The following is a 23,294-nucleotide window of genomic DNA, read 5'->3' on the forward strand; positions in this document are numbered from 1 at the left end:
GCTGCATGCGGTCATATCGCAAGCGCTGCCGGTCTGATTCGACGGCCGAGCGAGCTAGGCCCGCTGGCTCCTAGCCATCGGCGGCTGTCAACGGAGCCAACACTGAGAACGTGGCCTTGCGGAAACACGTCTACGCTGCTCGCATAGCTGTGTTTATTTTGCCATTGTTTGTTTAAAATGAGAGAGCTGTGCAAACACGTTTGTTTTCACTTTCTTCGTGAAGTTATGCAGAATTGCGAGCGTACATGCAGGGGTGGCAGTTCTGGGCGGAGCTACGTGCCGCTCGCTCATTCGTACCGTATGTCCTCAATAGTCGTATGCGGCAAGCTGGACTCCGACGCGCCGTACGGCGGATCGCATGCAAAATCGCATAATGTGTCTCGCGCTTAATTCACATGTGACACTTCGCACATTTGACGAAACCGGCGACTGATGAAAGCTATGCCTATGGAGATGGCTATGCAGATACCTGGCAATTGAATTGGGCCTCGGCACCAAGTGCGGTTAAACAATAAATTTCTTTCTCTCTAAATACAATTTTATTTATTCAATATGCAATTTTTGAACAGGGTGAAAACGGGGGGAGGGGGGCGCTCACACGGGTAGGGGCGCTTGCTCGGAATTGTACGGTACTTCACATTTCTGGAAGCAATGCAATGAAATATCATCATGAAATGACTATACAGTTCAGCACCTTTACAACGAAGTGCTTGGGGCCTCCAAAATCATTCCTTATGCAGGTTACTTCGTTGTAAAGGTTGGGCATTGCACGCCTCACAATAGAACCCGGGCAGAATTATTCCTTTGTTATACAGGTCATTTTGTTGTAAAGGTGTTCGTTATAGAGTTGCTTAACTGTACAAATAAATATAGTACAGACAATATAAATTTCATTACCAAGGTAATGTATTGTCCTAGGCAAAAGTTGCAAAGGCACTGCGAATTTGACAAGACATGCAGTTTAGCCACATGCTAGGGTCCACATAGAACTTTTGTGACGCCAAAACTAGACAATGAGAACAGGCAGCTTTAGCACCCTACACTGCTCACACCTTCCAGCTTTGTGCATGATAAGTTGCTGTGTGCATTTATGCAGCCTAGCTTTCATGTTCAAAGCTGGGAGGTGGTGAAAGTGGTGGCAGAAATGTCAGAGCGATAGCGTACCGCTAGAACTATAATGCACTCCACTTGGTGTGTTTCGAAGCACAAAGGAACTCCAAAAAGGGCATTCATGTCTTAAAGGAGAGAAAGAGGGAGGGGGGAGAGGTTATAACATTCCATAAAAACAAAATCTGCATTTGAGTGCTCACCATCCTCATCTTCTGCCGGTTGTATGCTAACCTTGCCATCACTTTTCTGTGAACTCATGAGTGACTGCAAAGGCAAACACAAGTATATACGTCAAATGAGGAAGAAGTCATAATTGGTGGTACAGTGAAAAACAGAAAAAGTCTCTGCCCAGCATGATGACCACTTTTCATTTAAACAAATTTGTAAAAAAGGAAGAAGCTTGGGCAGAATTGATCCTTTTAATCAATAAAACACAAGACAAAACAAAATTTACCAAAATTTCATTGCCAATAAAAATGTCACATTTAATGGCCAATTTTACTGGTTCTCTGCAGCTAAAATGTTGGTCTTGCCATAGCCAACCAGCTTCACTGGCCACAGAATGAAAAGTAAACATGAGGACACAAACACACTATGCTACACAAGAAAATATACTGATTCGTGGCACCTTGTTTCCAAGAAAGTGGATAATCGCCAATCTTAACAGGATATGAAATCTGTTCATCGTGCTGGAATTCCGGCTTAAAGATAGCTCAATGGATAAGGAAGCTAAACAATGGCACAAATGTAAATGTACTCCAAATTTTGAAGATAGTGAAGCTCTATTCATAATGAGAACCAACAAGTCTGTGTTATGGTCGCAACATGTCATATCAGTAACTGCAGTAACATGTGCATAATAAGGCAGGCTTCAATTACCATTCATAAAGAATTGTATACCTGAACCAATACCTTGTCAAGAGTGCACAAGCAAGTCTATGATTGATGGATGGGCACTGCCTTCCCTAAAGCATGCACATATAGTTGTTGTGCCTTCCTTCTTTTCCGCTGCTTGGAGTTTGTGTTATCCTTTTCATTCCTCTAGTGTCCATGTCGTCCATACCTAACCTTTCAAACAATGAAATCTACACCAACTCGGTCAGCTTTCTGACATTCTAAGCTAAATAAAGTTTCCGAGCTGTTCGGCTTATCAGATCCTAATCTAACCTGACCGAGTTATGCTTAAAGGGAACCTACAGTAAATGGCAAATACAAAAGCACCGTACTAACCGAACTGACAACTGATGGACTCCGTTCAAGGGCTTCCCTTTCTTCGGCAGCTTGCTGGGCTGGAAATAGAGGATGCACTCTTGTATTGTTTGAAACTAGCAAACACTGAATGAACAACACATACAGTATAAGCCTAACAAACATGTTCATCTTGAAACACCACAATTGACAGGTGAATAAATGTGCACACATAAAGCAACACAGCCATCACTGAATGTTCAACAGGCAGGTGGACCAGCCTCAACAGGAATCACACGTTTTCAGACACCCGAGTTCACAAGAAAAAACAATGCATGCCTGCTAACGCATATACACGTTCGTAAGTATTAGCTACGAGACCATATGCTGTTGAAGTACATGATATTTCAATCATTTTGATTAAAGTGACCTTCACGTCAGAAAAGCAAATCTATATCTAAGCAAACATGAAAAAGGCAGACCAGTTGACCTGCCTGATCTGGCAGTCAGAACAGCTATACAAGCTCAAAATGCTGACTATCAGCATGCACCAGTGTATAAACAACTTAATCCTCCATAGTCCTCATTATAAATGGTGCTCAGCGCTTTTTTCATATGAGCTGTTGTTTCTTACAAACTGCGTTATGAAATCAGGCTCAGGATGATGAAATAAGCACATCACACAACATTTATTGGGCTGCCAACTGAGGAGGAAAGGTAATTTAACATGCAAACTGCTGTATACACATCATCACCAAGTTTTCCAGACACTCACCCCTAACTTTGGCTGCCACCCATGCCTGGTACGCAGGGGAGCTGTGGTAAGACTTCAGTGCCTCATTGTACTCCATCTGCAAGAGTAAACATGGAAATGAGCACAAGTTGCCTTGAGACAGGACAGGCTCATACACAGGGCTGCACAATAAGCCAAAGCAGCCATGGTTCAAGCAGAGAAAGTATTTGGCAGTATGGGAAAGGCAAGAAAAAGTCAGTGTGGGAGTACACCAAACCAACCAAGTGCAAGAGAGGGCAGATCAGTGATTTGCATAGGGCACCCACTGGCACTTATGCATCCAGGGATATGAAGAGAGGATAAAAAGTGAACAGGACACAATTTTTTTTTTTTTTCAAGATTGCCCTACTTGCAGCACCAGTCCTTAATCGACCAATTTGTGCAGAAAGAAAAATACAAATAAAATTGGGTAACTTTCGTTCCCGAGAAATTAAAACATTTATGATGATGTACGTAATCAATCTGGCCCTGTGCCTTTCTGCTGTTCTGGTTACAGCAGCCTCTGGTTATGGTCACCGCACGTGCATGGTCAAGAAAAATAGAAGTACCAATTTAGCTGCTCTGAGAGTACTCTACTGGGTACACATCCTGATATGAAAACAATTTTTACAGAGATCTCAGAAGTTATTATTACAATAAACAATCGGGAACAGGTCGAGAATGTAGCAGCCGATTCTCCATGGAAGGAACATTCACACATGCACCAGCATATACAGTTAAACCTCGATAGAATAAACTTCTATATAACGAAATTCTCCATACAACAAAGTATTTCACTTTTTATAACTTCTTGTCCATAGAACACCATGTATTTTGAACCTCAATATAACGAAGTGTATTTAAACACGATATCAGTGCAACGAAGATGGTCAAATGGTTGAATTGCATGCAGCAGAGCAGCGTCATGATCCGCATAAAATCCAAGTGCGATAAGATTCTATCACACCCCAAGTGCTGTTTGCTTGGGTCTGAGTGAAAGCATGCGAGGGAGATCCGAGTAGGATCGACTCTCAAATTCAACAAAATAATTTTTTTTTCACTGAAACATTTTTTCCTGATTGCCTGATAATGCATAAACTTTTGCAGCTACTTCCGTGTAAGAAAAATATGTTGGCGACTGTACTTATTTGCATAAAAGTTCAAATTCCAATATAACAAAATTTACATACAACGAAGCAAACTGCAGATTTTGCAGACTTCATTAAATCGAGGTTTAACTGTACAACAACATCCAATTCTCCATCCCTCCTTGTTATGCATGTCCTCATCTACACCTATCTCAGGTACGCACCCGAGGTGTGTTTGTTCGCATATCACTTGCAATACCCATGTCTGTGTAGAGATTAGCTGGGCCTTAAATGGTGCATACTCTGTGATGGAGAGTGCACCTTGCTGTCCGTGCTCTTGGAGGGAAGGCAAGGAGGCCCTGAGGCAAGATAAGGTTAACACCCTCTCTTAATCCTCACTCAAGGTCCCTTGCCAAATGTGTGCAGGCTTGTGCTGCAAACTGGCTTCTTTGTCATCACACCTGCTGACCTTAGCTGCACATTCACATGACTGCAACTTGTCCATCGACAATTAACTACAGGTTAACCACTGCCTATATGACTTTGTGCCTATGTAATCTGCAGGAAAACTATTTTCCATTTCCGTAAATGTGGAGTGATGCAGATGCAGTGTGTTTTCATGGGAGCAGCAGCCCTCACGCTTTCTCGACTTGTCACTGACGATGAAATCACTAAGCCTTTCAGCAGCAGTAAAAGAATATTTCAAACACTGAGAGCATGATACCAATAACTTGACACTCTTGTCACACAGAGTGATTCAAAAAATGTATGGTTAGTGCATACACTCCATGAAGCACAATCATGGGTAAACGAGGGGCTTTTTTTTTTTTTTTTTTGTTAGTGACAACTGTATAACTCGGAAAGACATTGAAGCCAGGGAAAGTATAAGAGAAATCGACTGTTAATTTCAACAGAAATGTAAAAAAAAAAATGGAAGAGAAGACAACATGCCGCAGATGGGAGCCAAACCCACATCTGCATTTCATGTGCGATGCTCCCACGTTGAGCTATCACCGTGGCCGTCCTCCCGTCAAGCTTTCTTGGGGGGCTGGCATATGTGTGTGCAAGATTACCGTATTTTTCAGTGCATAAGTCACATTTCTTTTTTCCGAATTTTTCATCGGTGCGTCTTTTAGAATGATGTGACTTATATACGTTCTCCCCCGAAAAAACTACTGTCAAAATCGGATTGGATGATATGGCCACGCAAGTGCGCTGGATTGACCTCCTTTGGCAGTTGCTACGAGTTGTGTGCGCGCTATCAAGTTACAGGGTTTTTCTCATGATCAATTTGGTGAGCACCGTGTGAGAAGAACAGAGCAGCAGCGCAAGCGGCGGCAGGCCAACAGCGAGTCAACCAACTCCGAAGTCGTTGCATCTGAAATTCGCTTTCAAGACACGGTGCACGCTGCTGCGCGAACTACGCAGTTGCTACCACAGTACAAGCCCCCTTCCCTCCCGCACACCTCCCTTGTGCGCAATTCAGCTCTCTGTCGCACACTTTCACTTGCACATACTCGTTATCGCCCTTGGACTTCATACGGAACATCGCGGCGACCACGACCGCCGCCACATTCTTATCATTGCTATCGCAATGATATAGGAATGGCACCCATACCCTTGCGCATGACCCGCGTTCACAAAGTGAAACGTCACTGTAATGTTTTTAAATCGCTTACCGAAAGAACAGGTGCATCTTACACACCGGTGTAACCATTTTGAGGTGGGTGTGACTTATAGACTGGAAAATACGGTAGTCCTGGGAGTGCTAGCCAGCGCCACTCACGGCCACGGCAGCGGATCCTTTCCGGCCTCAGACATCAATTAAAGAAAACAGTTCATTTTCCCTATGCTTTTCCTGGCTTCATATGGTTGTAACAATTATGGGTACAGCACACGGTGACAATGACCATAACCAAAGATGAGCACATGGCATAGCATGGGGAGCCCAGCCAGTTTGCAGTGAACCTGCATCCCAACTAGATGGATAAAAAGGAGGTGCAGTCAAGCAAACAATAATCACATTGTGGGACATGAACAAAGAGAGTTGAAGGGGAGGAGGATGGGGTAATCAGTGCAGGCAGCTGACGGACACAAAAGCAGGGCAGAGAGACAGGGCAGCCACGCAAGGTGGAAGCAGTGATGTCACAGATGCCCACCTTCTCAGTTTCGTAATCATCGACGTACTCCTGCTTTGCCTCGTCTGGCAGTTCTCTCCACATCTGACCGATTATTTTGCCGATTTCCCACAACTTCAGGTCAGGGTTTGTAGCCTTCACCTGATCCCACACCTTAAAAAGATCACAAGTAAATGAAGCTCATGCCTTCCCCTTTCGGGTTGTCGCACCGCCAAGAGAGGTGCTTGGAAAGCACTAAGGCAACCTCTGGGCCTCTGGGAAGCAGGAGTGACATGAGGCGTGACCTCATTCGCAGCAAAGTGATGGATACACAATATCTTGCACAGGCTGTACCAGACTAGATGTGCCCATATTGCATCACGTAGACTACCTACGGCTTTTACACCAGAACAGATGCTAGGTAAACTGGGAGCCCTGTTACTTACGGTAGCACAATGCACACACGGCTCCATGAAAGAGCCCAACTTGAGAACAATTTTATGTATGTGCACCAATTGTCACGTTAAGAGTTAAGCAAGCATTTGGTGCCAGATGTTACCTTTCTATAACCTAGACATAGACATTGAGGTAGCTTGCTAGCATTGACAAGGGTCATTGCATAGACTTAGAACATCAATATACCATATTTGCATGAATACAACAAGACCCCCCCCCCCCCCTTTTTTTTTAATTCCACTGGAATAACTAGCCTGATAAAGTACCTTGAGTTATATTTGTAACCATGGTTTTCATATAAGATTAGAGTCACTCCAAATTTGTTGCTTTGAATTGTGGTGAGCTCAGCCACTGGGCTACTAAGCTTTGCAGCAGAGCCAAACTATGGCAGGAGGCATATGTCAGCAAATAGGGAGAGCACAATTCAGTGCAACAAAGGTGTAAGAATGCAATGGTAGAAAGGGGTCCAACAACCGTGACCAAGCTCATTGAGGAATGCTAGGTCGAGTGGCCCAATTCACTACAGCAAGGGGCATCCACGTGGCCTCACTGCGCAAACAAAGCTATGCCAGCGTACATAGCAGCCTGGCACTGCAGTGCATTGCACTCCCATTAGGAAATTGAGAGCATTAAGCAACCCATTACTACTATTGCACAGCTGCACAGGCTCACGAATCACACATCCCATTCTAAGCCCACGAATATGGCGGCATTATGCATAGCTAACTTGTGCTACGATCGCAATTACTACATGTATTTCTATTCACTCAAATTCACTCACTGCATTATATTCGTGCAAATACAGTATTATCATGGCACACAATCACCACGTCAGGATAACAATTACAGTAAGGCCTCTCAGGTGAAATGCCGCGAGATACTTTGCATTCATTAACAGAAAATTGTGTTAACTTGTACAAGCGGGAAACTGCAGTGAAAATTTTATGCTTAACATTTTCAATTTTTACGCACTTCTAATTCGAACATGAAGACAATGCTGGGAAAATGAGCAAGCACACTAAATGTATGCACAGAGCAGTTATACAAATATTGTTCCATGTACAAGCACTGCAGTCAACATTTTGAGATTACTTGTTCTGCAGAGACAAATATTTGTAGCAGTGACTAAAGTAAGTACAACAGGTAATGCCACTCAATTATTTATGCCCATCTTCCCAGAAGCCTATGCAGCTACCTCTCACCACTATCTTTTGCTGTTGTTTATATTCTGTGCATATAATGAGCTGAATTAAATGCTCAATAATATGCACCACAAAAATCATTTCAATAAATATTAATTATGACCCTTTGTCATCGGGAAGCATAAGCTTTGTTAAGAGTCAAGCTCTTGACACTTATCACTTGACCCCCATCCTGTGGAAAAATCAGGTTTTTCAAAGCAAGACATGGTGAGAGTTCAGCTCGTGATCAGGAGTCTGCAACTCGTGGAATGCGCTTGCATATGCATAAAAAAATGAATAAGAAGCCATAACATGAAATGCAAGGCCTCAACACTCTGCAAATAATCTGAAAACCATTTTTTATCCTAACAGCTTCCCCTTTGTGTTCCGATTATTTAACAAGCCACAAACATAGCATTATGTTCACTTTCACAGCGTCGACTGCTACATGATCACTCTTCGAGCGTGATAATTACAAGGCTGTCACTTTCATTTTTAAAATGGGCAACTGCTTAAACAAAAGATGAAGGACAGCATGGCAAATATAATGCTCTTCTTTCACTACTGCTACAGAGAAACCAAGTAACAAGAGAATGTTTCGATTATACAAAAATGTGGCGTTGTGGAACAGGCTGCACAAAAACAAGAGCAATTAACTTGAACAGCTAGAGTGCAAACAAGCTAGATGCATTTCGACTGCTGACTTGCCCTTGATAGACGTGACATGTGTCTGGCAGGATCTACACTGACCACAAAAGTTTGCAGGACTGATATTTCGTATCACACAGAACCTTGTTGACAATAAATGTTAAAAGTCTGTAAAAATTTCTTTTTCACAATAACACGTCTGCGCCCAGTTAAGATTGTGATGTATGTTTATTGCTTCCTTCATAAGTTTCTTTTTTTTTTTTCTTTTTGCTGTGTTGAAGCGCTATCAGTGCTATTGCAGTTTTAATGTTGAACGAGATGTCCTTGCAGTACTAGATTGTTCTTGCATCCCAAATGTTGTAGCCACTTCCAGAAAGACAAGCTTGTCTTATCAGCTTGTTGTGGCACATGCAATATGTGCCAGTTATATCACAAGGATTTTTGGCTGTTGTAGAATGGTGGATGATGACTGTTTGCAAGGGCTGACTGTTTCTGTGTTTCCAACAGCTGTTAGCCATGCTAATGCATCTTGCTTCTGCAGAGCTGCTTGCTTTTATTTATTTAGTGCAATGATGAATATACGTCAAGCAATCATCCCGACAGTGTGCCGCTATGGGCGCCCACAACAATATAATGACTTCACTTGTCATAACTTTCAACAAGTGTGCTCAAAGACTTAATGTCCATTTCACATTGCTGCAGCTGCCCTTAGAAGTTGCAAAAAAAGAAAAGTTTAAACTGAGAGTCTCTTTTTAGTCACTTTACCTCCAATCTACGGTGGACTCTCTCACCTAAAAACATGGAAGTATGCCGCCAGAGTATGCTCTATATCTGGGCCATGTCACGCATCGTATTTAAGCAACCATCCTATCACTTTTGCCTCTTTATGAACACGGTTCCCATGTCTTTTTCAACAGAAGTCAAAACATCACTACTAACTTTTGTGGTCAGTGTCCATCTTCCTCATATTAATGCATTGCCCTGATTCGACTAGAGCTTGTTGTGCTCTGGACAAAAGAATTGAAAACTGAAATTGTGGAGGAATCTGCCTTCTACTAGAATCGAGCCAGGCTGTGGGGAATAACACACTTAGTCAAGGTGAGGTAGCTACCTGAAACAGCCTAGTGAGAGGCTAGCAGACCAAGTTTTCTTTGTCAACTCAAACTAATAAAGAATAGATAGGATAAAAGAAATCCAATATGCAGAGGCAGTATAATAAAAATAAAACGATTACGGACTATGAGTGATGCCACGGTGGAGGGCTCTGGATTAATCTCAACCACCTTAGGGTTCTTTAACCTGCACATACATTTATGTGCATGAGCATTTTCACATTCTAACTGTTATTGGAATGAGGCTGTGGTAGCCTAGAATCAACCCTACAACTTGGCACTTAGCAGCAGAATGCCGCACCAAGCCACTGCGGCCACATAACTTCATAAAAAGAAAAGTTTACCTCCCAGCCGATTCAAAAGCTGACAGAAATAAGTGAAATTTAGTGCCTAAAAACCAAACGAACTTCACAGTAGAAGAATGACAACTTATTTAGGACCTATCTCCTCATTTCAGAGGGAGCCATGAATTTCCTGAATAAAGCTTCCTTCTGCTCGGATTGCTGGCAATAGAAATGACCTAAACAGCTGAGATGTCTGCACATCATTCAGCTCACCACTTAACACCAGCAAATTATAGCCTGTGAATTGCAGATATTTTTTTTTTTAGAAGTATATTGCTCATTAGTCACAACATAGAGCTCATTGTACGTGTGTTCATTGCAACATGTGTTTGCCTAACACAGTTATGGCAAAAAAAAAAAAAAAAAAAAAAAGCTTTTGGACATAAGCTAACTACCTTTGTACTCTGACAGCTATCTCGCAAGAATTCAAAAACCTTTTAACAGATCGCTGTATCACGCAAATGGTCCAAGTTTCATTCTAATGACATGAATGTAATCTGTGCTAACTGATGGAAATCCTTAAGAAAATTATTAACAATAGAAGGGAGTAGGAAAACAAAACAAGGCCGAGTTGCAAACTGCTGGTCTAAATAAAGCAGAGGTGCCATGTTGAAGTTAAGAAGCAAAATGATAAACCTGGGGGGGCTGTAATCCTTACCATTTTTCTTACCTTTCTACTGTACCTCATGTAAGGCATCAGGGGCTTATCAGGTGGCTTTGGTGGTTTGGGCACACGACTTTCGGCCTGTGCAAGTAAAGGCGGCAACAGTGCAATCAAAATTAGTCTCCAAGGCCAGGGCAGCCGAGAGTTGGCAACAGGTCAATGTTGGCCCTTCCAATTAACTCAGATATGAATTGGTACTACCATTGTTAGCTACACCAGCACTTACAGGTGAGGAAAAGTGTGAACAGTGTTAGGTATTGCTAAATGTGGAACATGTCATGCCTGTAGTCACAAGAAATTGGTGCTTTTACACCCTAATGTTCCAACCACTTTATAAAGACAAGCTTTATGTGACTGAAAATTTGTAAGAATTTCATCTTTACATTGAATTGCCTGCAGTCCACAAAGAACTGTTCATACAAACAACTCCAGCTGCCTGACGCAATTTATCCCTATCAGTAACTGAAACAATAACAACATGAACTCAACTAACAAACTTCTTGGCATTTCGTATAAGCAATTGTCCGCGACATTAGCGTGATTGAGGATATGACACTAGAGTCTTGGTCCTATAGCATGTTCAACCAAAAATAATGCACATAATAAACAACTGGGATCCTTCGCAAAACCTGTTAATTTCCGATTTTTTGCACCCTGAACAAGTTTTGTGAAAATCAGGTTAAACCTTATTTCTCCCTGAAGTTTCCCCCTTTTGTAAGAGGTAACAAATGCAGGTGTTAAACTAATAAACGCTGCCCGCCTTGTGTGAAAAAGTGGTCAAAATATATCATCTATACTATTCATGTATTAATGTAATATTTGCTTACTTATCGCTCAACACTCTTGCAAAATAATATAGTCTGCACTTGCCAGCCTTGAGTGAACAAAAGCTTGCTGCTTTTTTTTAGTAGCTGCGTTCACATGAATATGACAATGCAGCATTGCATTAAAGTTCCCACACGTCACAAACATGGTAAACGAAGGCAATGCGCTAAGAAGCAAATGCAGCACTGACGTCCCTTCTGCATTGCTAACGATAGCTGTGACATTGAGAGGAGGCTTTCCCGACTAAGGTACATTCAAAGAAAGGTGGCAGATTGGACCAGTTGGTATTTCATTCATCTTGTTGCAAGGGCATATAGTGCAAAGCAGTAAAACAGGACGACAACAATAAAAGGCCCAACAGGTCCATAGCATGGACATAGAAATAATGCTCAACATGTATATGATAATGTACAGAAACAAGGGCTTGTACGATTAGGTTAAGGATCACACTTTTCAGGAGCATCACTTGATGCATACTAGTTGTGCTTTTCGTGCCTTTGTTAAAAAAAAAAAAAATGTGCAGAGAACAAAGTAAACAAGGCATCACCAAAAATGTTCATATATTTCTTTTGTTTATGTGGCTTCTCTTAAAAAAGTGTAAATAATGCTTGGCAGCGAGAATTTGTATAGATAAGTTTGCCACATAACTTGTGAGCAGTTCTATTTGTCCTTATATGTTCCTGTCAGTGATTTCACTTGTTTAAATAAAATGTTTGCATCCAAACTGGAGACCACTGCCTGTGTTAATTGTTCCGGGTAAATTACTAGGAAAATCCCAAACTTCGAGCTGGCAGACAACAAAAAAGGCCTATTTCTGCCCGGTTTTCCTGTTTAATAATAACACCCGATTTTTACTCCCCCCCCCCCCCCCCTCGATTTAAAAAACATAAAACTCAAATACATAGGCCCCTATAAATAATACACAAGACACATTCTCCTATTCTTGTTCATGTTTTGATTTATGGATCGATTTCACAAAACGCGGTGCCCGCAAATTATACCAAGACTTCAGTCGTAGCTGAGAGAACACAAGGTACAGAGCTTGCAGATAAGAAGCGCTTTAGAGTGCACGAGCAGAAGTTATTAGCCATGCATATACTTCCCGTTCTTCATTCACTATGTTCATGCGCCATAGGCTGAAGTAAGAAAAAAGCAGGACATAAGCTTGCGAGATCTGCTATGTCAAGTGTGTTTTAATATGAGTGCACATGTGTTTTAAAATGAGTGTAGGCCTAGCAGCACATTAGTGGTTGCAGGTCAAACAGAGTCCCTTCTTTAGCATAGCTGCTCCAAGCTGTAACCATTCCAAGCAAGCATGGCATTCCCTTCACCTCCAAAGCGCAAAGCAGCATAAGAGGGGTATCCTGTAAAAGTCCACCTAGTGGACTGTCTATTTCGGCTGCTGCTGATTGGCTGGAGCTGTACGAGCGAGAAGATAGGATGGGGGCACCTGCCTCCTCCTCTGTCGAACAGCTCCAACCAATCAGCAGCGGCTGAAATGACAGCAGTAGCTGAAATGAATAGCCCACTTGGTGGACCCCCCTCTTACAGAATACTCCCCAGGAATACCACGTCTGAGTTTTGCACTGCCTGTATTACCTCAGAAGCAATGCAGGTGAATGCAGATGTATTCTGCATCTGCATTCAGTAGTTATGGGATAATAAATGAGGAATGATGAAGTGTTCTCGGGACATTTCAAGCTATTATGAGTATGTCAAGTTAAATGAAAAATAGATACTAAAGGAGAAACATTAAATTAATTCAGTGTAATAGACGGCCACTGGAGTACACACTGATGCTACATGTGTCAGGGACAGATGGTGCATCTGGCATGTAGTACATTGGAGCCCTGTTGGTTATAAAAGATAGCACCCGTGCTTACAAAGACTGCGCTAGTTTCAAACCAAACCTGCGCTTTTGATATAACAATGATGCGGCGCAGTGCATCTCAGTAGATGAACGTTGGATATTTGTACATTTGTGCCTAATGAATACTCCTCCGACATAACGGCAAGGCCAAATAGTCCTGCGTTTTTTAAGGGAGGGGCAAATCAAGTGTGCTCAGTATGACACACGAACAACACTTACGCCTCCAACGCCACGTGATCCCAACTTGAGTGGATTGAATGATGGGTGCCCATGTGGGGATGGCACGAAAGGGCTGCTGTTGGCAGAGGAAGGCTGCGGATAGCAAGATGCTCATTCATTAGTATACCAATGTGTGCGGTTAGCAGGAGAACATCATGAAACAGAGAAGAGATTAGTATTCGCAGACTAATTTTAGTTCCAAGGTGACCAGCAGACAGGATTAAATTAGGATGTTCCCGTACGATATCTTCAAAATAGCAGTGAAAAAGAAAGTGCATGCAGCTGCATGGAAAATGTAAAAACATATAGGGAAGGTTAAAAATTAGCTCATGGCCCCATATGACATAAGTAGTAATTAATATCTGCCACTTCCATATATATATTTCTTTCAATCAAAGCACAGAAAAAGAGAAATATATCCGAAAACCGAGCACAAAGAGAGAGTTCCGCTGAAAGCACAGCAAGGCTGATAAGGCTTTATTTTTCGTCTTGCGACGCAACACTCATTCAAGTTCTCCAAGGCGATACACTCACAATATAATAAGAGATAATCGCACATACCATCGGCGAACTTGAATTTGAAGTTGTGCCTTGCGCTCGTGGCCTCTCTGTTGAACACAAGGAAAAAGAAAAAACGAGACATCGCGAATTCGCCTTTGTCACATGACTTGACATTCGCGAAGCATGAAGCTAGCGCTACTCAAATATGTATCGATTTTCCGCCGCGCTCATTGTTCATTCCTCCCTTCATTTCCAGTGGGAAACAAGAGAAGCATCCTGCGGGCGATCACAAGCTTTGCGTGCCTACACAGAGTGGCAAGCTAATCGTACGCGCAAATTCTCATAAGCCAAGTCTGGCCGGGACATCGCTGACACGAAACTGGCATCACAGCCAACGGAGTGCTTTACAAACCGCTGCGCCGGCTACCGCCTCGCAGAGCATAAAAAAAATGGAAGACATGTTGCATCGCTTACGGGGTGCAGGCGGGGTCGCCGCTGCCATCTGCGCTTGACGGTAGTTTGCCGGAAGGGCCATGGGTAAGAGTTAATACACAGCTAAAAAGTAAAACTGTATGTACATGAAACAACAGATAGCAGACGACTTAAAACCGCGCGATTAGTCTCGCGCACGGAGAGACGAGCTATGGCGGAGAGCTCCACGCGCCGAGCAAAGCAAAAACTAAAATAAATTTGCACACCCATCGGCGTCAGCGCTGGTGGCGCGCGCGGCGGACGCTCGACGCAGCACGCAGCCGATCCCATGGAGGAAGGGCCGATCCCTAGATCTAAAGTAGAGTGTACTAGATCTAGTGCACTCTATCTAAAGTATTTGGTACCGACTTGGTGGCGGTATGCATCGATTTTCCTGCATGAAACTTTTCTATGGCGATGTGTAATGATTTTTAAAAGATTCTTGCTGCTGTTGGCACACGTGCACATCACAAATAAATACGGATAGGCATGTGCAGATTCATGCAGTATTTTACGTCTAGTATTACCTCCGCTTTTTCGTATCGTGTATCTGGGTTTCCGGGACAATCCCGAATGTAATGCAGTCTAAAAAAAATCAGTTTCGCCCGACAGACTATCACAGTCGCTTTATCAGCTGCATAACATCTTTGTAACATCATAAAGTGTACTGATGCGGCGCTTCTCGGCGCTCGCAAAGAAGGACAAGCAGAGAGGGTGCGTGTGCGCGCCGAGTGCGCTTCTCCTCTTCTACACCAGCTGTGGCGGTTGAGCGCGGCCGCGCGTGTCCTATATCTTGAAGGCAATCTGCTCTGGGTTCGAAGGCTAGCCGCCATAGTTGACGCTCGGTACTGCTGCCGCTCTTCAGCACGCCAGCGTTCTGATATATTTCATGGTAGCGATCGTGTTTGCCTGTGCGCGCGTGACAACGTGCTTAATTGATAATAATTAGTTAGTAACCCTAGGGAAAATTCCAATAGAAATCTCTATCGGTCTTATATACGAAATATAGAAAAACATACAGGTCCCATAGCAAAGTGTACAGGTCCCATAAAGATTTTTGCCAGTCCTGTATCAGTGCAATACAGTGTTCTATAAGGCTAATAAAATGTTTTATGGGTCAATAGAAGTATAGTGATATAAACTTGTATTGGACAAATAAATACTTTATAGGTCCTAATAGATGCTATCAAGATATAAACTTGTATTGGTAGTATTTCTTGGCAAGAAGTCAACCAAAAAGACGTGCCAAACATCGAGAATGAAGGCCGGTTTAACAAGCATCTTCATACTTTACGAAATCGGGGAAAAAAATACTGTATAAACGAGCTAAAAATTCGAGCTGTCCTTCCGCATGGGCTTGTTACAAAGATTACCTAAAGAATTACTGCGCCGAAATAATCTCAGCTAAAAACAAGTATTACTCGCAAGATCTACCTTCCCTTAAGACTGAACCGAAAAAGTTTTGGCCAACAATTGCTCCTGATTGTCTCACCCATAACGTAACACTTCTTAATGATGACCAGACAGTAATGTCCGATTAACAATCTGCGTTCGAGTTTAATAGGTTATTCACATCAGCATTCGCCAATGAAGATCATTCCCGAATGCCCATTGTTTCAGACCTCAATTTTCGATTCATGGCGCCAATTAACATTACAGCAGAAGGGATAGCAAAACTCATCTCAAATCTCAAAGTGTCATCTTCCACAGGCATAGATAATATAAATTTCAAGATATTAAAAAATACCTTGCCCATCTCTAGCCAAATCCTATGCATCATTGTCACGCAGTCGTTATCATTAGGACTGCTCCCGAATGACTGGAAGGTTGGCAAAATAGTTCCTCTATTCAAAAGTGGTAACAAGAATTCGTCGGAAAATTACCGCCCTATCTCACTAACTAGCATCTGTTGCAAATTGCTCAAACATATAATTGCATCAATATTTTTAACTGCCTCGACTCTAACAACTTCTTCTTTGTTAATGAGCATGGATTCAGAAAATCATTTTCGTGCGACACCCAGCTATTTGAATTCACATCCGACCTGCATTTTGACATGGATAATAACCTTCAAACTGATTGTATCTTTCTCGAATACTCTAAAGCATTTTATCGCGTTGCTCATTCTAGGCTCATTTCAAAACTATCTGCTCTCGGACTTGACTCACAAATGCTATCTTGGCTTCGAAATTTTTTGACATTACGTAGGCAGCTAACAGTAGTAAATTATTCTTCTTCTCTTTCAGATGTGACTTCTGGTGTACCACAGGGTAGTGTTTTGGGTCCTCTGCTTTTTCTAATTTACATTAATGACTTACCCTCTAACATTTCCTCTTGCATGCAACTTTTTGCCGACATCCGACGACCACATCTGCCTTCAAAACGATCTTAATCTTGTCTATTCCTGGTGTTGCAATTGGCTAATAACCCTCAATTCGTCAAAGTGTAAAATAGTCTCATTGTCTCGTAAAAAGTCAAATTCTAATTTTTCGTACACAATAAACAACTCTCCAGTGGCTCGGGCGCAGTCATATACGTACTTGGGCTTAAATCTCACATCTAATCACATATCGTGAGGCGAAATGCAAAAACGCCCGTGTGCTTGCATTGTAGTGCACGTTAAAGAACCCCAGGTGGTCAAAATTAATCCGGAGACCTCCACTACAGCGTGCCTCATAATCAGAACTGGTTTTGGCACGTAAAACTGCAGAAAGAAGAAGAACATATCGTGAGCATATGCGCAAAAGCATCCCAAACATTAGGTTATTTACCTCGCAACCTAAGTCACTCACCCGCTAGCACACGCAAATTAGCTCATGTAACCTTCGTTCGTCCGCAGCTTGAATTCACCTCGTCAATCTGGTCACCTCATCAAGATTACCTAATTTCAATGTTAGAAGCAGTACAAAACAGAGCCACCAAATTCATCTCATCCAACTACGCCCGGCATTCCAGTGTCACTCAAATTAAAGTAGTCTATTCCCTTCAAACATTATGTACCCATAGAAAAATCGCTTGTTATGTCTGATACACAAATACATTCATAGCACAACACAACACAAATTGCCCCTTGTAGCCCCACTACGTACTTCTAGGCATCTTCATAATCACCTCAGCCTCACGCGAATATCTGGTAGAACTAAAGCTTTCAATTCCTCAGCGTTACCACAAGCCATAGCACTCTGGAATGATCTTCCCGATAGCCTTGTGTCCATCACTAACCGTGAAACATTACGTGAGAATTTGCACTCACACTTCTTGTAAAAGTGGTGTTGGGTATTGTATAGAATTTTTGTAGTCACCAATAACGTTCCCTTGTTCCTGTTTATGCTTTATGTAATCTTGTTATCTTGTTGTACTTCCTCCCCCATAACTCAATGTTCCGATTGGAACCTGTGGTGTACTTATAAATAAATAAATAAATAAATAAATAAATAAATAAATCACCTTAAGAAAGGGTTTATGCATTCCAAGCTGTTTAACTGTTGTACTGAGGTGGTTTAGATACAGTTTGTTGTTTAACTGCGTAATTTCGTAGAGACCAGAGCTGGTTGGCAGCAAATCTGTAGGGGCAGAACAGATTGGGCTATGTATAGGCCACGATTCTTTGTATAAGTGCTGTCCTCTGTGCAAGCTTTCTGGCAAGGCAGCAGCAGCAACCACGATCAGCAAAGTCCTGGTGCGTTCACATAGAAAGAGTCGTTTTAGAATGAACAATTAATGCACCTTTGTAGAACAAACCACTTTGTACATACAGTAAAAGCTCGATGATACGATCACGGCTAATACGAATTTCCGGATGATACGAATTTTTCTGTGGTCCCGGCCGAGCCCCATTACTTTGCAACGTTCTAGAGAACGGTTGTTACGAATCGATTTTCAGCCTGCGTCGGTTGATACGAATAAACGCCGCCCCGCCGACGGCCGCGAAAGAGAACAGCGCGCAGTCACGCGCTTTCTCTCCTCTTTTGGTGCGGAGGCGCAGCGCCGGACAGCGCGGACTCCGCGACTGGGCGCGAAGAGTTTGAAGCGGTGGCGCTTTTGTACTTCTCCTTTTCTGCGAGCCGTCAGATGGAGTGGCTGCTGCGCTTCGGGCCGCGTTCTTCGTGTTTGCGCCATTTTGCCTAGTCGCAGCGAGCTATGTCTCGCAAGCGGAAAGCACTCTTCTTTAAAGAGAAATTAGACATTCTTCGAAAGGTCGATGAGGATCCCAAGAGAAAGCGGACGGAGTTGGCTAAGGAGCTAGGCCTCGCAACGTCAACACTGAGCACAATTGTTGCACAGCGAGACTATCATGAAAAACGTGCTTTCGTTCAACGTCAACGCGAAGCAAGCGAATTCGAACGCGCTTATTTCGAACATACCGCGCACCGACAATGCTCTTAGCAGCGCGCCAAATCACGCGGCGGCGCCTCAGACCGGCATTGCTCCGACACCGCCATAGAGCAAAATCTCAGGAGACCCCTCAATGCCGCGCGCGAAGGAATGAAAAAAAAAGAAAAAAAAAAAGAAAAACCCGCGGCGGAAATTTCACTCTCTCTCAAATTGCAAGGTCGTCGTTTCTGCATCGCGCCGGAACAAGCGTGTACGTGCCGACTAGAGTGTTCTAGACAACCGTATTCTAGCACACAATAGTACCGACGTCTCAGCCACGCGGATAAAATGGCAGTGAACCCTTCTCTATTTTCTAGTCACATGTTGACCTGATAAGTGGTTCTTGAGGGAAAGGTTGACGCTATCTTCTGCAGCCCTTGACCTTGCACGCTGCGGCAGCAGCGCAGAGGGAAGCAGCGGCGGAGGCACAGTCGGGCCAACGAAACTGCCACGCCCGCAAACGCTCGCTTCTCGATAACGGCAGAAAACGAAACTTCAGGGGGCGGCTAAAATAAGCTGGCGCCAGCACGGCGGCGGGCGCGCACGGAGATGTGCGCACGGAGTCGAAGATGAGAGAGCTACGAGGGAGTTGAGAGGGAGGGCGAGGGGAGCCACCGAAGCGGCGGAGTTGACGCGGCCAAATCGGCTTCCCTGCCGCCCTCCTCCCTCACCTTCGACGGTCTCCGCGCGCACCCCCGTGCCGGCGCCGCCCGCTCGCTCCCTGAAGCTTTGTTTTCTTCGTTATCGGGAAGCGACCGTTAGCCGCGTTAGCCGGCGTGGGCAGTTTCGTGGCCCGCGCTTGCTATGCGCTTGCGCGCCGCGATATTTCACGACTCGCACCGTTCGTGTATCGTGCTATGGTGCACGAATACTTCAAAAATACGTCCTTTTAATTCGAACAAATTTTCGGGCCCCTTCGAGTTCGAATTATAGAGATTCGACAGTAGTTTTAATTGTGTTTCGATGATACGAATTTCGGCTAATACGAATATTTTTCGTGACCCCGTGTGATTCGTATCATCGAGCTTTTACTGTCTACTATCTACACCAATACACCTGTATGCTAATAGACCAATATGGGCTATCAGTTTTACCAGTGTATCAGGCATATTATTTTATAGTCCAATAGACCAATACAGGCTATCAGTTTTACCAGTGTACCAGGCATGCTATTTTATAGACCAATACAGGCTATCAGTTTTATTAGTGTTGTAAAGGCAATCGCCTTTTCGGAAGAAAGAGCAGGCTTCGTCGTCGGGGACGGACAAGCCTTGACACAAAGAGACAATGCGTCAGCTCGTCTTCGGGGTTTTCTTTTTCTCTTTTTTCTCATACCCATGCACCGCCTTCCGCGTGGCACAAGCTCTCCTCCGAACCTCTTCCTCATTAGTGTCTATGCGCCACACAGTGTAGCAGACGACGCTACCACCATACTTGAAACAAGCATTTCAACAAGTGTATCAGGTCTATCATTTCATAATCCAATGAGATGAAACCTGTAGAAACCAATTAAATATTTCTATTAGAATTTTTCCTAGGGTAAGTGAATATGTTAACAGCAGTTGCAGATTCTTGTGGACACCCTCCCAACTAACTTATAAAGACCTGAGTCGTAAGGACCTGCATTTCGCCGCGTATCCACCCCAACTATAGCAAAAACAGTTTGGTATGCTCCTTTGCATTTTATCACTCACGCACTTATTATTTTTTTTTCTTTTGTTATTCCTATCCCATAATTTAAACCACCATAACATCCCTTCCCTCATCCTAAGAGGCCTGACGACAAGAGGTCTCGGGGTTTCCTTTTATTGCGATAGCAACATTAATTATATGGACACTCCAAGCGAATTTTTGCTGTCATCGTCTCCGATGACATCGCCGTGAGGTTCCATATATATTAGGTATATGTATGCTATATGCCATGCCATGCTGTATGGCATGCGGTATATGCGGGTTATATTGCCACACCATTCTATCACTAAAGTTGCTCATACCAGGTCTTACATTCTTGACAAAATTGTTTCACAGAATTTTGACAATGGCAGCCCACAACAAATGTCATGAAAAACACCGACGGTGCATGGCTTTTATCTTAACTCTTCTCAGACTTAAATATTAAAAGTGCGAAACAGTAACAGAGCTCAAACCTGCAAATGATGTCATTTTATTGGCATGGCTGTGCATAGCTACCCATGGGATTGACCCAGGAAAGAGGTATGAAACATACTCGATACCGAAAAGTGGTGGTAAAGTCGCTAAGAACGACGTTGGCTTTAATTAAAAAACATAAATGAAATTGTCCGATGGCAGGATTCAAACAGAGAACCTCTAGCATAACAGCTTGTTTTTACTTAGTCGGCTTACGTTTACCTCAATTTATGTACTGCCCCTACAGCTACGTTTCTTACACTTCGTGTAATATTCTAACATGTTGCTATTGCATTCATTGCTTTGCCCTTATGACGAAACTGCGATATCTTTTTTGCTTAATAAACGCTTGAAACAACAACACCACCGCATCAAGTCACAATCCTCAGCTCACCCTCGCAAGATTTCTATCGCACCTACAGCATACGGCTTGCAGCCAAGATGTTATCGCACTTAGACTTTATACAGAACATCACGACGAAGACGACTGTGGCGGAAATTTTCCTGGAGCGTCCATATAATTAATATCGCAATAAAATGTGGGCTGTTCTCATAGTTGGGTTGCCACCTGGCCAGTTTTCCATCATCACAGCCGGTTTTTTCGTCACGGTGCCAGCTGCTGGTTTGATCCCATACCGGTGCCCCAGTTTCTGGTTTTCCGGTTCTCACCTAAATCATTACATGTGTCCATGCCTCCTTTTAGTGGCTGCCATCACAGCAAACGTTACTACCAAGGTCAGTTTGTAAACTCACTTTGGAACGCCGTGGAAAAGCGGCTGTTGCTGGGTTCTTCGTAGATATGTCTTACAATTAAACCGTTTGCAACTACAGCACAAATATTTTAAATGTGCATCAAATGTTATATAAATAAATAAATTTCCTTCAAAAAAATGTTAATCTTGCAAAGTGCGTACTCTTTACTTTTTATTTTCATTATGTTTGTATTTTTTCATGCAGTAGTACCTTTCACCTGCCTCCGCTGATGTGTTGCAGTTGTTGCTTTGGCATGTGTGCAAAACGGCGGTACTGATACTTATTTTGCACACTGTAAAGATATAGCAGCTGTCATCACATGCTTACTGCACAAGGCAAACATTCAGCAGTAAGGGCAACCTTCGTTGCAATTGAGGGAGTTTATGAATAAGCTCGCCACCAGCCTCATCCTCTTCCAAAAATGTCCCCTCCTGAAAGACCCTCTGGAAAGAATTCTGTGCTGCTCAATTCCTCAGAGTGAAAGGTTGGACGGCACTGAAAACTGTCCAAAGTGGTATGCTCAATGCAGCTGCTGCAAGGCCTGCACAGGTGGTTACACTCTCATCTCCTGTTCAAATTGAGATGCATTCTCCACATCAAGAAAACTGCAACTGCTTTTAGGCATTCTATCAGTAAACAAGGCAGCACATTCATCTTATATACAGCGTTTTAGAGCCAGCCTATAAATAAACGTCCATGCTTGCATAGCCTGGCTGTCTATTTTTGCATATTTAATGCCCACTGTTGCATATATGCAACACACCAAATAATATTCTGACATCTCGTTTGTTTTCTTTTAAAAGTTAATTCCATGGCCGGTGTCTGCTTTTCTTTACCAAGTATTCTAATGTCATCAATAAAGTTATATGTCTCTGTGAGCCGAGGAACACTATGTGAAATGATTTTTTGTTTGCATCACTATTTCTGGTACCAGGACCAACTATGTATATTGTTTTGAGTTTCCAGTGTTAAGTCTTTTATTGCATGGCATCCCTATACTGCCATCATGTCCTGCTCTCTTACCAGCTTTTTTTTTTTTTTTGCATTCTCTATTCTTTTTAAATATGTAACATTAACAATTGTATGCAGCTTGTCAATATGTGATGCAACATTTTATTCAGTTCTTGTCCAACATCTTTATCATTCTTTGAGCAAGCCCATGTTAAACTTATTTTTTCATCTTTATTTAATTTGCACTATTTGACCACTGACCAAATTGTGATTATGATTAAGAAATCACATTGCAAATAGGTCTACCAGGCTATTAGCTTGATGCTTTTATGCATAAAAAGTAGTACACTCAGCTGATTTGTGCAACCAATAGTAAGCATAGACCAAGGCAGCACTCCTCCACCACAACCCCCACTTTTTACAATCGCTTGCAATCTCTTTTAACCCCTAGCAATTTGCAGCAAAATGCAGCTAATTTTTAAAAATTCACAAGCTGTCAGAG

General features: G+C 42.9%; 1 protein-coding gene across 6 annotated transcripts in view; it reads right to left on the reverse strand.

Moving 5' to 3' along the window:
* Positions 1-14,805, reverse strand: part of LOC119455756 (SWI/SNF-related matrix-associated actin-dependent regulator of chromatin subfamily E member 1-like) — a 31,302-nt gene extending 16,497 nt beyond the window's left edge. The window contains exons 1-8 of one of the 6 annotated variants that reach the window (XM_037717204.2): positions 14,570-14,804; positions 14,156-14,202; positions 13,595-13,687; positions 10,675-10,761; positions 6,318-6,449; positions 3,074-3,149; positions 2,341-2,399; positions 1,311-1,374 (exon numbers count right to left, since the gene is read on the reverse strand). In XM_037717204.2, coding sequence (XP_037573132.1) covers positions 1,311-1,374; positions 2,341-2,399; positions 3,074-3,149; positions 6,318-6,449; positions 10,675-10,761; positions 13,595-13,687; positions 14,156-14,202; positions 14,570-14,630 — 619 coding nt within the window. In that variant the 5' untranslated portion in view covers positions 14,631-14,804. Of the gene's footprint in view, positions 1-1,310; positions 1,375-2,340; positions 2,400-3,073; positions 3,150-6,317; positions 6,450-10,674; positions 10,762-13,594; positions 13,688-14,155; positions 14,203-14,569 lie in introns of all 6 variants that reach the window. The other 5 variants (XM_037717205.2, XM_037717207.2, XM_037717210.2 and 2 more) reach the window with 5 other exon arrangements.
* Positions 14,806-23,294: the final 8,489 nt, after the last annotated feature.

The sequence above is a fragment of the Dermacentor silvarum genome, chromosome 6 (assembly GCF_013339745.2).
Source record: "Dermacentor silvarum isolate Dsil-2018 chromosome 6, BIME_Dsil_1.4, whole genome shotgun sequence".
NCBI classification, from domain to species: domain Eukaryota; kingdom Metazoa; phylum Arthropoda; class Arachnida; order Ixodida; family Ixodidae; genus Dermacentor; species Dermacentor silvarum.